Source organism: Cucurbita maxima, unplaced genomic scaffold (genome assembly GCF_002738345.1).
Source record: "Cucurbita maxima cultivar Rimu unplaced genomic scaffold, Cmax_1.0 Cma_Scf00001, whole genome shotgun sequence".
Taxonomy (NCBI): Eukaryota; Viridiplantae; Streptophyta; class Magnoliopsida; order Cucurbitales; family Cucurbitaceae; genus Cucurbita; species Cucurbita maxima.
In genome coordinates this window covers 9,668,331-9,683,331 of record NW_019272017.1, presented here as the reverse complement: position 1 = coordinate 9,683,331, position 15,001 = coordinate 9,668,331, and the positions used below count along the sequence as shown (strand labels likewise).

At 37.8% G+C, this 15,001-nt stretch overlaps 1 protein-coding gene and 1 long non-coding RNA gene across 3 annotated transcripts in view; both read right to left on the bottom strand.

Annotated features, from left to right (window-relative positions):
* Positions 1–15,001, bottom strand: part of LOC111493399 — a 631,558-nt gene that overhangs the window by 278,202 nt on the left and 338,355 nt on the right. The gene's annotated exons all lie outside the window — the stretch shown is intronic.
* On the bottom strand, positions 225–13,607 carry LOC111492166 (formin-like protein 2). The gene is made up of 6 exons (XM_023141427.1): positions 13,598–13,607; positions 2,775–4,269; positions 2,479–2,686; positions 2,190–2,398; positions 1,343–1,587; positions 225–1,246 (listed from the first exon to the last, which is right to left on the bottom strand). Exons 1-6 carry the CDS (start codon positions 13,604–13,606, stop codon positions 419–421), a joined length of 2,994 nt encoding a protein of 997 aa, XP_022997195.1. The 5' UTR covers position 13,607; the 3' UTR covers positions 225–418.

Sequence of the window (15,001 nt, the reverse complement as noted above, 5' to 3'; positions counted from 1 at the left end):
TGAGATATTCGATCAGCAAGGTAATATGAATCTTACTCCTCTTGTAGTGGTTCCTTATCTTATCAACTAAGCTTTTAAGTAGATTGGATTGCATTCGATTGATCGTGGGTGTTCAAAAAACTCGACAATCTGATCAATCCAACTCAATTTGTACGATTTCATTGAGCTTAGTTCAAATAAATTAAAACTTTATCGATACCGAACACCATATCCCAAAGGGTAAATTTATATCGAAGATGGAACACTGTTTTGATATGAATTTGCATGGTCTGAACAAATGGAGATGAAACTTTCAGTCTTTTTCTAAAACTGTTAGGATATGAACATATTTACAGACAAAACTATTGAACCAGAATATCAAAGCAGTTTCATGCCAACTTGTAAACAACATAAATAATCCATCCAAAATAAACATGTTCTAAGACGAGGAAGATGAGCTATCGTCATCAGACGAACCGTAGCGTTGACTTTCACACAATCCCGGGAAAATTGATGGAAGACTTTGATTTGAAGGCCCCGTAAATTGTCGAGCCGAACCGACTATTGTTCTTTCATTGATTCTTCCAACTTCCTTGCATACCTGATCTAAGATGCCAAGAAAATCCTTTACCACCATGAAAATCCGCAGTGGTCGAGCTTCTTCTTTCGCTAAGTTTCCATGGAAGTATTCGGTTATTTCCTTGACCATGGAGACGACAATGCGCTCTCGGACTTCTATCCTTGCTACTTCTTCAGCTGCCTTCCCCAAGAACCTGTTCATTGAGGCCGAGAAATTTGACTTACTCCCTCCTTTCGACATATCTTCGTTCAATCTTATGACCTCAGTGATTTTCGTTATCCCTCTAGCAAGTTTCTCTACGTCGTTGCTAAGCACATCTGCATCCATTAATGCAGCTTTTTTCACACTCGAGAGCTCCCTGCTAAGACCCGAAACGACTTGAAGACCAAGCTTTCGAAATTCGACATCATTTGTTAAGGAAGATTGTTGAGTTTTATCAGCTGTCGGGTTGTGATCAGAGGTGGAATGTCGATAACCTTCAGCTCTAATAATCTCCTGCACTACGAAATGCAAGAGAGTCGTCTTTCCATCCGTGCCCTTGATATCGACAAGCTTGAGAAGGGTGTCGAGTTTAAAGGCATGAGCATCGCCTCGGTTCGTGCCTACATTCATTCGATTCCCAGTTTTGAGCACTGCTTCAAGAAGTTTGAGAAACATTCTGCTGTCTTTCAATTCTTTACAAGCAGCCTGTGTAGAACACACAGTATTCTCGCACAATCCATAAATTTGAAAGAACAGAATTTCCAGTAACAAGAAGTTGACTGTAGAAAGGGTAAGAATTACCTCAAGCGTTTCGAAAGACCGATCGAGGTACTCAACCTCAGAATCGAAATTGGCAATGTAAAGCACAGCATCCACCCTTTTGAATGCAAAGGGTACATCAAGAACTACCTTGAGGAATTTCTCAGCTGGACCAAGTTTAAAAGGCGAATCGTCTTTGTATTCAATTAATTTACGTTCCTCGTCATCCGTTGGCGCCATTTTCAGTAAGCTTTCGAGCAGTTCGGTCCCCAAAGTATCTGAATTCCCTGTATGAACATAGCAAAATAATTGAAACAAACAGGGACTGGCACATGCAATGCCTACAAAACCAGGAATAATGACACCTGAATCAATGTAGACTAACTATAGTTTACATGTGCCAACATAATTCATTTGATCACGGTACAAATGTGAGATCCCACATCGGTCGTTGGAGAGAAGAACGAAGCATTTCTTACTTGGGTGTAGAAACCTCTTCCTAGTAGACGCGTTTTAAAATCTTGAGGGAAAGCTTAAAGAGAACAAGTGATGAGCGTAGACCAAAGAGGGGGCCGATTGTGAGGTCCCACATGGGTTGGAGAGGGGAACGAAGCATTACTTAAAAGGGTGTAGAAACCTCTACCTAAGTAACGAGCTAAAATGGACAATATCTGCTAGCGGTGGGCTTGGGCTGTTACAAATGGTATCAGAGCCCGTCACCGAACGGTGCGATGAACTAGTCGGGGAAGGACTTAGGCCGTCTCCATAGCAGACACGTGAGCTTGGGTTGTTACAATAAAACGATTTCAACAGATTCTAGTATGCAATGAACATAAGATGTACCAGTTTCATGTATTAAACTAAACCAGAATAGTTTGATAAAGTATACCTTCCAAAAGGGCCTCTGAGACTTCTTCAATGGTAACATTAAGTGCTCTCAACAAAATTGCAATATTCTGAGACTTCTTAGGATCAAGAACACGATTCTCTTGATTCCCTAAAGCCATGTTTTGACGAACACCACCATTTTCTTTGCTGCTTGGATTTGAATTATTGTTATTCGCCATAAAAAGTGATTCAATCATTTCTTCATTCAACCTGCAATCATAGCACAGTTCAAAAGGATGATCCAGAACAACAAAAATATGAATTCAAGAAGCATAATATAAGTTTCTTACTGAAAAGAACTCGATTTGATCTGATCCCACACCATGGCTCGATCGGAGCTCGTTCGAACTTTGTCCCAATGCAATGCCTTCAGTTTCGGCTTCGAATTTTCCTCCGTTCGCTCTGTATCTCCAATGGTGTTTGACTGCTCCTCTGCTGACATATGAGCTATGCTCTGGGAGAGTATAGGTCTTGATGGCACTGTGAGTACGGGTGGACCTGTTAAGAACATGAATTAAAGAATCCCATCAGCTTTTGATTTAGCAATAATTTAATATATTAATGTTGTCTTGTACTAATTATCAACCTAGATTCGGCTCCTTGTTGGAAGATTGAGGAATCTCCCAATACATTGGAGGCGGCGGTGGCGGTGGCGGAGGTGGAGGTGGTGGCAGTTTCACCGGAAATGGTTGTTGGTGATCCATTCTATATCCATTTGAAAACTGCCGATGTAGCTCCGACAAATTGGAGTCTCTCGATGGTGAGTTCTTGGTGTTTCCGGAACCTCCCAGTGGCGAAGAAGCAGAGGACAACGACGGTGATGGTGGAACCGGAAGCGTCGGCTGCCGTACAGGAACAGGAAATCTGATAATGGAGTCAGGCGATTTCGAGATTAAGCTGGTGGGGCTGAAGATCAATGGCGGAGAAGGACTATTGGGAACGGAAACAGAGGGTGAACCAGAATTCAAACTCGAATTATAGCTTTTCCTCAAGAAATTTTCAGTTTCCACATATTGAAACAATTTCACAGGGCTCAATCTTCTATTACTCCCCATATTCTCCTTCCCGCCGACGGAAGACCCTCTCGGCGAAAAGAACTCTTCGTCCTCGCCATCTTCATCATCATCCTTATCACTACCATCTACATTCCTCCGATAATCTTGGGCGAAATTCCGGCGAGGAAGAGGCGGAAGGGGGTTCAGCTCCGGGGATCCCATTTTCACCGGAGAAACCGACTCCACAATCCCGCCGGCACCGTCATCCACAGTTCCGGGAGCCTCCTCATCAATCTCTGGAGAAGTAGCCAAAGTTCCAAGATAGAGAAATTTGGAGGTGGTAGTAGAGGAGGTTCTGTGCTTGTGAAGTCCATCGGAAGTGTCGATACCCGGCGGGTAGAGGCGGAGATTATCAGTACCGGAGGCCTTATCAGTAGCAGAGACTTGTGGGTTCCGCTTACGAAAGTAAAAGAACAGAGCAAGGAGAAGAACAAGAACAGAGAAAGCAAGAGAGAGAGAGATGACAATGGCAAAGACGTGGCGGTGGAGGTGGTGGGAAGAAGAAGTAGGCTGAGGGAAGAGAAGAGCAGAAATGTTAGCCGGAAACGTAGGAAGCGCCGTGGAAGGGGGTGTCGGAGGCGGCGGGGGCGAGGAAGGGTAGGAGGGAAAAAAGGGTTTGGGGGGCGAGGAGTAGGAAGTGGAGGAGAAGGGGAGCTTGGGGTGTAGGTGCTGAGGTTGAGGCAAGGGAGAGAGAGAAGGAGGTTGAGTAGGAGGCATTGATGAAGTCCATGGGAAAAAGGGTTGGTGGAGGAGGTGGCGGTGGTGGCGGAGGAGGGGGAGGAAGGTCCGGTGAGATGCGGCGGAGAGGGGAGAAAGAAAGAGAGGAAAGAAGAGGAGAAAGAGAGAAGGGGACGGAAGGGACATGGCAGAGAAGAGGAGGAGGAGGAAGACGAAGAGAGGGACAATGGCGGATGCAAAAGAAGGGGTTAAAATGTGAAATAATAATTGGGGGAGTCGCAGTTTGTTTGGGAGTGGAAAGATTCTGGTAGCAATGATCACAGTGAAGGGGAAGGGAGAAGAAACAGGGGAGGGACGATGGGGTTTCAGGCGCGAGGAAGGGCGCGTGGATGGTCAACACTGAAGCGCGCCCATGATATTGCAGAGGAGGAAATTACGGAAATCGCCCTCTGGGTTTTCACGGTGGCTACAGTGCCTGTGGTGTACCTACTTTTTATTTTATTCTAATTTTTATTTAATTAGTGTTTTAATTCCTATTGTATTAACCGCTTCTATTAATGAAAATTAAAAATAAAAACAAAAACAAATGATTATGTGACCCATTGAGGAACATGAAAAGAAAAAAAATGAGAAAAACATAAAATCTTTTATGGGATTAAAAAAAGTTGGATAGTGTTTAGGACAGAATTAAAAAAAGTATTTTCCAAAGGATTCATGAAGCTAAATTGCAATTCACACGTGTCAAGCATCGAGCAGAGGAGCGTAATTAGAAAGGATGAGGACATATGTCAATATAGGATTGAGCCACGTGCCAATATAGTAAAAACCAAGGAAATCAAAACGAAAGCACGTCGTGGGACACAAAGGAGCATAGCCTGCACGACTGCCTCTCCTAGATGCGTGTGGGTACTCGTGTGTGGGTTGCGCGTGTGGAGGCACCTTATGTTTAACTTGAATTGAGACCTACCAAAGGAACTTCATAAAATTAGAAGCTCCTAACAAGCGAAAAAGCAAGCTACCCAAATAAGTAGCCATTCAAGCTTTCTTCAAGAATTACTTGTAAAGATCACTAAGACATACTAGCATGCAAGTATACCATGCGTTTAGGTGGTTAGAATATGCATGATTATGACTCTGGAAGGGCAACTTAGATGAGAATGATATGTTTGATGTAAAAAAATTTAGCAAAATGCCCCAAAAATGAGATTTTACGATAAATGTTGTTTTAAATTTTTTTTAATGTGCTAAAAAGGAGGATGAGATTTTATGATTTGTGCTCTGGTGATACCTTTCGCGCTTTCCGAGCATTTCCAGTAAACTGAGCACTCTAGGATCAATGGTCAAGACCATAGTGCACCCAGAAATTTGATTTGCTTCAGGGAGCTAGTTTTGGGAGTCATGGAAATGTGAGTTCAGATTTAAACCTCTTTCACGCCCTAAAAATCTAGTAAACCTCCACAACACCCAAGGAAATTAAGGAGAGGTTATGAGGCCTCTAAAAGCGCGAAAGGTATCACCAGAGTTCGATCCTCCTATTTTCTCTGGTACTTCAATACCACTATTTCGTAATCTAGGTCAAATTCAATAGTGTCCCTACCAAGCAGTAGGAATCTAAGAACTTCTACTATCGAGCTAGACAAGGTCAAACAAGATGGTGGATTGTGGCTACTTGAGGAGTTATTGTTGTGCGTAGAAATGGTTCAAAAGAGATTATGTAAACCCAACCTAAGAGGGGATGAGTGACTACATAAGTAGTTTAGCTCACATTGAGTGCGGTGTGAAAAAATGGTCAAAGGCTTTCTGAATAGGCTTGTTGCAAAGTAAACCCACCCTGAGAGGAGTTGAGGGACCACATGGGTTTACTGAGTAGCTAGCAGACATATCGCTCTCCTCGATGTTGATTGTATGAAAATTCCTGTGGAAGGGTCACCTGTTAACCTTAGACATATGTGTTTAGATAGAGACACCATACTGTCTTATGAAAAATGATAGGATAACGCCTCAACCCAGGATACCGATCGTTCATTGCTATGACAATGCAAACTTACCAAGTATGAGAATAGAAAAATTAGTTCACCCTAAGATTTGATACATTGTCTAGTAGATTCACGACACTAGAGCTTGGTGAATAGCTTCTAGGCCCCAGTAGGGTATGTGAAAAATGAGAGAACCGCTCAAAACTTAAAGACTTTCTTAGAAGCTTGAATAGTTGTAGAATTAGTTTCAAACTTCCTAGAGCATAGAGAAAAGCCGGTGGCAGCTTACTCAAAATTGGATACTATGAGTGCCTACAAATAGGTTGCTTATTGAGTATTTTTGTACTCGCCCCAACCTACATTTCTTTTTCAAATGTTCATTGACAACCGGTTGAGGTGGGTGAGCATTCAAGGGTTGCACCGTCACAAAGAAGATCGTCCTAGAGTGTCAATCCTATTTGTGTGTTTTGAATTTTGTTTGAAATTGTAAGCCAAACTCATTTCTCGTTTGTAACAAACTTGAACAACACTAATCTATGTTAAATTTAATTTTGGTATCTAAATTGTACAAAATCTTATCATATTTGATTTTTATTTAATCATGGTTCAAGATTCCAAGCCTAAAAAGTTGGGTCGTTGAAGATTGATATTAAAGCAATCGAGTTTTAGGTCTAGTAGACTTGTCTAGGTAGAGAGTCATACACCTTTTCAACTCATCTCAACGACATGCTCCGTTGTGACCAGGTATATAGTATGAACCAATAAAGTAGTATATGAAATGTTAAAAGACCTGCATGAACTCGATGTATGATTTGGATTACATAGTTGAGATATTCAGTTATGATAATGCCCTAGAGTGTTAAAAAGTGAACATTAATCTTATAAGACGAGAATGGATATGAGTTATAGTGTCTAGATATGGTGATGAGGCTGAAAGGGGTCATGAGATAATAGACTGGCCTTAGATAAACAAAGAGTTGATGTTGTAGGGAGCAAGACGCCCAACACATAGATTTGGTTCAAGATACCTTTAAGGCCTGGTACCATAGCAAGAGGTACCTATGACCCAACCTCTCGTGACCAAAAATCTGGAAGAGAAGCATGCCTCCGAGCAAATACGTAGTATCTCTAGAGAAATTAAACACCCCACAAGCAAATCATTACTCTTAGAAGTTTTAGATTGGTTGTCATTTTAAGAAATAAGATTTACCAACCATGAGAGACAAGCGACAGAGATTGTGACGAGGTAAGAATTTTGTTGGAGTAAGTTTACGGACTTTCACAAGAATGATCGGCCTATTATTCCATTTTCTTCAACTTTGTTGTCTCGAAATTGTCTCTCAGAGTTTCTAACTTCTAACCTTCAATTTAAACATAACAACACCACAATTAAAAACAAATCAAAATCTAATACCATTTGGTATTGTTAAAATTTATTTACAAACGAGGAATAGGTTTGGGATACAAATTCAAGTAAAACACAAATAATTCAAAACATAGATAGATTGGCACCTCGAAACGACCCTGTCGGTGACCACGTAGCTCCCAAACGCTCCTCTACCTTGATCGACAATTAATGAATATCCGAAAAAATGTAGAATGGGCTGATTATAAAATACTGAATAAACAGCCTACTTGTAAGTTCTCATCGCCTCCCGTTTGTAGTAAGTTTTTACCTTCTTTTCTCTAGGTTCTATGAAGTTCCATCCTAATTCTATAGCCAACTGAGCTTTTAAAAAAACCTCGAAGTTCCAAATGGTTCTCATGTCGATAACAAACTCTTTTAGGGTCTAGAGGTTGTTCACCCATTTTTGGTGCCCGACCTTTGAATAGAGTATCTTAGCTTGGGATGAACTAACTTTATTGTTCCTTTAATTTAGTAAGCTTGTTTTGTTATGCTTGGTGACTAACCGATATCTTGGGTTGAGGCGCTATCTCGTAAAATCTATAGAACAGTATGATATTTGCTACTCAGAATATTGTCTATGGAAGGTTAACTTGCAAACCCTTCCATAGGATCATAAAGTTACTCTGAGTCTACGGTAGCTAGTAAGAAGACCTATTAGATCTACCAACTAAGCTCTAATGATACATATTTTCATTAAACTCTTTATTCATTAACTATATGTCTCTTTACTAGGATCTAGAATTGTACTCTCATGCCTCGACAACAACTTGTACCCATAGATATAAACATTACAAGCTGGTTGATCCTATTGAGGTGTAAGAATGTTCCCATAAACGTCACCCATTAGCATAATCGAGAATTAGACTTTGACTACAAGAAAAAATAGAACTATGCAGAGTGTGGGTTAAGCGAACATAGACTATCACACTAAAATTAGTATCGAGTTTCTAAAGCACTTAGACAATATAAAAGAATATTGTATTTGAATATCTCCCTTCGCCTTATTTTATAGAGAGGTTATGTAGTGTAAGGAAAAGAATTACTGAACGACATGCTTGCGAATCTTGTTATGAAGATTCCCTATTTAAAGCTCGTATCTGTTCGGTTCATAAACTTTAAAAGTATCTAATAGACCCTCGAATATTTAATTTTGTGTCTAACCGGTCATAAGTAAAAACCACGATGGAATGATATTTTTACCGTATTGTTGAATTTAACATAGTTTTAATTGGGTAAATATTAAAAAATAAAAAAAATAAATAAATAGTGGGAAAAAAAAAAAAGAGTAGGGGTTGGTAAATTGATAAATTGCCATAAATACCGAATTTGTATTGTTTTTATTCAGAATCGCTGTGCGGCAGAAATCAAATCTGAATCACCGACGCCTACGCTCCTTGTTTTCATGCTCTCCTTCAATAACAAAATGAAAATATGTTAAGAAATAGAAATAGAAAATAGCCATAAAGGAAATTTTGATATTTACGATCGATGCTCTGATACCATGTTAAGAAATAGAAATAGAACTGGAAAAGTGTATGATCTTCATTCACATTTACCACGTTTAAATAGATACAAACTATTAACTAATACCTAAAAATAGAAAAAAAATAATATATCTAACTAAATCTTGTAAATAAATAAAATATACGATTAATCAAATTTATACTAACAACTCCTATGTCAGATATATTCTAACTAATATATCTCCAAAATATCTCTCAATAAAATATCATTTTTTTTACTAAATTTTTTCATTTATAATTCAAATTTTAAATTAATAATTTCATTTATTAAAGTCATAAATAGACCATTAAGTGCTAAATTTGACTCGATATCTTTGTCTAGATCACGTGTGAATAATGAACCACTCATGAATGATTGATTTATTTGTAACGCTTGTATCAATAGACCCAACTTATCATTCTGTGCATGAGAGTGTAACTCTAGATCTATTATGAAGAAAATTAGTGTTAATAAATTAATTAATTTGGTATATTTTATAAAAAAGAAAATGGGTTTAATACTAAACTAGTATTTAATATATTTAATTTAAAGAGTTCGAAATTATTTAATATATTAAACAAAAAAAAATATTTATTATATGCATTAGATATTAAAATATAGTTTTTATATATTATAAATTAAATAAAAATATATATTTTAAATTTGAACCATATTTAAATTTATTAAATATATATATCAGGATATATAAGACATTATATTTTAAAATATTAAATATTTAAATATATTATTTAAGAAAAAAAATTCTTTAAAATGTCGAAAAATAGAACCTTTTATCCTCTCTAAAGCTTTCTACTCCAATCTTATTTGAGATATTTTTACTACTCGACATGTGGTTACTACAACCAGATACCATGTTGACTCCACAATCACAACTTAAACGTGACTCGAACTGTAGACTTAACCCTAACCATAGGCTCGACCCAAATTGGCCCTCTAACTTGCAAGTGTCCTCTCCTACTACGTGTCACTTCATCTTTGTCCAAGGTGTGTTGTCTATGGTCGCATTTCAGTTGCATGCCAAAGCCCTCGTGTTATACTACTTTACCGCTTTCATGATGTAGTTTATTTTTGTATTTTCAAGGAGTATGAAGTTTCGAAAAACTCATGTCTATACGTGGTAAACTTAAAATGTCTCATAATATACTATAGGTGATGCAACTAGTTGTCTATTTTTCTTACTTGGATGTATATGTTATCTAAGTTGTTTTGTTGTCTTCCTTGCTTGCTAGCTTACAACATTGCTTTCAAGCTCTTTCTAAATTCTCTTTGCCCCATTTTCTAAAACTTTATTCTCAAAGAGGGGCTAAAGGCTTGGGTATACGTCGTCTGATCGAAGGTGACACGAACTCGAGTTGGCTAACTCACTTAATGATGGAGTGAGTATCGCACAATCGCTTGCAAGCATCTCGTAAAAATGTGATTGTGACAGTTGGCATCAGAGTCAAGTCGGCTCTAAAAGCAATTTAGTAAACATGTCTACGATGAAATAGTTGAATAAGTCCCAATCGACCAACTAGTTGGCATCGAAGAACAAATGCAATACTTGGGAGAAGTCCCTAACAGTATTTTGGTATTTGGACAAGCGCATGAAAGAGCTTGCCCTAAAGACCCACATGGTTGACACAGGGTGGATAACCCAGAAGAGAAAGCTACAAAGACTGGTGGCCTCGAGCGAGGAGATACCTCAACGAGTTATATTGCCTAAATAGAGGAGCGTGTTGATGACTTAGACAGCTCCCAAAAAGTGATCGTCTAGATAGTCGTCTAGCTATCTAAAGACATACCCTCGACGTGATCAAGGGAAAAAATGGATCTGAGCTCCAGATTAAACCTCACCAACATAGTGGTGGTAAAGAAAACTTCTATAGAGGGCAGTTCAATTCAATAAGATCAAGGTTCCAAAACCAAAACCCTTTTGTAGGGTTTTAGACTCCAAGGCACTAGATAAATTCATCTTCGACCTTGAGCAATACTTTCGAGAAACAAACACGATAAAAGAGGAGGCATAGGTCACCTTGGCCACCATGCATCTATATGAGAATGTTAAACTTTGGTCAAGGTCGATATATATAGATATCAAAGAAGGTTGATACACAATAAACACTTGGGAGATACTAAAGCAGGAACTCTGATCCCAATACTTCCGAGAAAATGTCAAAATCTTGGCCAGGAGAAAACTGAGAGAACTCAGTCACATGAAAAATGTCAGTGATTACGTCAAACGATTTGCTATGCTAATATTGGACATCTGATATATGTTCGAAAAGGACAAAGTCTTCCACTTCATAGAAGAACTTAAGTGTGAGCAAAGTTCAAATTATATGAATAAAGAGTACAAGATCTCTCCTCGGCCTATGTTATAACTGGACGATTGTTCGATCTGAGCAACGAACAATCCTAAGATGTAAGGTGAAGTCAATCCTCCTCAAAGTGAAGACATTTATAACAATAGACCCAATTCACCTTGAATAGAATAGAGGAGGAGATAGATCGAGAACGGGAGGGAGATCAGAGAGCACCCCAACAAAGGAGTGTTATCCTAGGGTGAGGGCGCTACAATAAAAATTACTTCAACGGGCACCTCCCTCCTCCTTCTTATATAAAAGAAGCCATAGAGTATACAAATGTCTCAAGAGAGCGGTCCTTCAAGCCTTCCAGGTCGCATGAGACTGCAATCTCATAGTTAAAACTAGAGGAGGGAGAAACGAAAACATTGTCATCAGAGAGCATAGACAACCCTCATATAGCAGCCCTGAAATTTTTTTCCACCCTTGAAACAACCTTAAATTTTCTACTCAATTTAAGGTTGCTAGTGTATACATATTATGGACATTAAATGCGAAAATACTTCATTTAAGTTTTTTTCATAACATAAACTTTATCTTAAAACATTGTCATTGACTTATGTGACAAAGCTCTTCGAAGTCAAGAAAGCCTTTGATAACCTACAGAATGTCATGTTGGAAAGGCTAGTGTTGGAAATTGCCGACGTGACAAAGTCCTTCGAAGTCGAGACCAATACATCAGACTTTGTTCTTAGGGGCATTCTGTTACCAGATGGACACTCCATTGCATATGAAAGTCGAAAACTAAACAAGACAGAAAGAGGCTTGCCATAGGCATGCGGCCATGGGCAACACGCCCTGGACGAGCATGACCGTGACACGTAGCTCCTCATTTTCACCACGTCGCACCAAAGGGTTCACAATGTCAAATTTTTGATATATTTTTTTTTTCAAAATCAGTAATTTAGCAATCCCGTTCAAACAAACATAGGAGAGTGAGTTTGAAATGATTAAGATGAATTTAGTAAGTTTTGGTTAGGATTAAGACTAAATTATGAGATTAATTGTAAGAACAACAATGTTTGCAACGTCAGCTTCCCAAAAATATTAAAATAATAGGAGGGAATTCCTCGTCAATGATTGAGGCAAAACAAAATGTGCATTACAGCGTGACAATGACGTGGCACTTTTGGCGCTATGTTGAGAAAAAGGCATTGCATGGCAGTGGGACCCACAATGGTCGTGTTTCAAAATCACGTGATGACCAAAAACGACTTCCATAAACCCCTTTTTTTTAGTCTAGTTTTATTTTATTTTATTTTATTTTATTTTTATAAACTAAATTATGAAAATAAAAATAAATGATTGAAACTATATTATTATTTTTTACTTTGTTATTTTATTTTTGAAATTTTAAATTTTAAACATTGCTTTCATATAAGGTTTTCTAACGTTTTCAAAGTCCACGTCAATTTTGAAAATTAGAAAATACTTAATAAGAGCCTACTTGTAAGCTCTTACCGCATCTAATTTATAAGTTACTATAGACTTTTCTCTAGCTCTAAGAAGTTTGGGCCTAATTTCGTAGCTATTTGAGCTTCTGGAAACGGCTTAAAGTTTCGAACCGTTCTCTTACTTGTCACAGACTGAACTGGAGTCTAGAAGTTGTTCATTGGGTTCTAGCACGGCAAATCTATTAGACGAAAAATCTCATCTTTGGGAGAACCAACTTATATGTTTTCATACTTAGTAAGCTTGCATAGCCACAACAATGAATGACCGGTATCCTAGGTTGAAACATGACCTCATCATATCTCATAAGACAGTATGATGTCTCTGTCTGAACACATTTGTGAAAGGTTAACTAGCAATCCTTCTAGAGGAATTACCATATAGTCAACATTTGAGGAAGCACCCCTACATACCTGCTAGCTACTTAGTCTATCTATGTGGTCCCTCACCCCCTCTCAAGGCGAGTTTGCAGTGCAACGAGCCTGTTTAGGGAACCACTAACCATTTTAACACACGATAGTGGCACTAATCATGAGCTACACTACTTTTGTAGTTCCTCATCCCCTCTCAAAACAGGTTGACAAAATCATGGCCTAGGATCTTGCCATATCTCTACACACAATAGTAACTCCTCGAGTTGTCACAATGCACTAGTATATTTGATCTTTGTCAAGCTTAACAATATGGGCTCCTAGATACCTACCGTTTGGCAAGGGCATTAGTGGATCTTATCTAGGTCACTGAATAATGCTACTGAGGTACTGGAGTAAGATATGAGGCTGTGGGTCTCTGGTGATACCGTTCATATTGCTAGTGGCTTCATAAACTCTCTTTAATTTCCTTAGGTGTCGTAGAGGTTTACTAGGTTTCTAAGGCGTCTAAATGGTTTAAATCTCAAACTCACATTTTGAGGACTCTTGGGACTAAATCCTCAGGGCTAATGTAATTATTGAGAGCACATGATCTCAACCACTGATCATTGCTCACGATCCTAGGGTGCCCGATCTACTAGAAATGCTTTGACCTAGGGTCATGAATGTGACCTAGCTCTGTCACCCTATTCTTAATATAGTACATTCATGCAAGTATCCATACGTATCTAGGAAGGGTAGGAGCACCTACTCAGCAACACGTGAGTTAAACTCTTAGCTACCTCTTTTACTCTATAGTTGATCAAATTCATGTTGGGTTGAAGAATAATTTCAGCAATTTTGACACCGACAAAATCACTATCGTTTTAAAATAAGGATACATGGAAATGATTCCCAAGTAATTTTGGAAAAATCCAAAACTACCTTAAATGAAAACTTTGTAACTTCTCTTCTCTCTCACCCTATTTTTACCTACAATTTTGAGAAAATTTATGTTTTCCATTCTAAATTTTGTCGTGAAAGTTTTTATCTAATTTTACTTTTCTTATAAAAAATTTATCAAAGGTAACTCGATCAATATGAACCATCTAACTCGAATCATAAAAGTTGGGTTCAGTTGGAATTTTTTAGTTTGAGTTGGGTTCAATTTTTGAAAATAAAAAATTTGAGTCGGTTTGCAGATTGACATTTTTTAGTGGAATCAACCCGATCAACCCGAAAGTAAAGGTATAATCGAACTCAATCCTACTCTATTTTTAAAATTATTGTAAAAGTTAAGAATATTTAAAGTTGGTAACCTATATTAGTAATGCTATGTGATATGTACATGTTTGATATTTAAGTTTTATGCCATTCTAATGATAAGTTGAATTTTTTTAACAGTCTAACACAAACAAAAAATGGAGGGTCGGTGATAAAACAATCATAATTTCCAATAAATAAATTAACCGAGACAATCATTCTTTAATCAAATAAATTAACACTTTATTCTACTTAACTTGTATGAGATAAGGCTAGAATTAGATTACTCCTAACATCAAACATCTAGAAACAAGATTTTACGTTTTTTTTTCTAAATTGAGTCACTCCACAATCGAACTTGATCAAGACTTGACTTAAAAATGTTATGCTCAAATTTAAGGGTGAAAGTCTAAATATGATAGCTCATTTTCATTGATCAAAAATGTGATTTTTATTACTAATTTGTGGGTATTTATAGTCTCTCCACTAAAAATGCCATGATTTTATATTTCACATGCTCACCACAGGTAGTTATGATCATGATTGACAAGTTACTCCCCACTACCCTTCAAATGTATGCTAAAAAGCAGATATGACCATTTTGACGACTAACTTATCATCCCTTTGTGCTCACTACAAAAAGTTATGAAATTAAAATAATAAATACAGGTTTCAAAGAAATTTAAAATTGTCATTCATGCTCCATTTCAATCTTGCAAATGTTCACGTTCCAAACTCTAAACAATCCTTCCTCAATCGAGT

Bases quoted from the DNA above. Each gene is read 5' to 3' on its own strand.
- LOC111492166 (XM_023141427.1), bottom strand. The intron at 1,588-2,189 runs GTATACTTTATC...ATGTTCATACAG, and splicing joins CTCAGAGGCCCTTTTGGAAG to GGAATTCAGATACTTTGGGG. The intron at 1,247-1,342 runs GTAATTCTTACC...TGTTCTACACAG, and splicing joins GGTCTTTCGAAACGCTTGAG to GCTGCTTGTAAAGAATTGAA.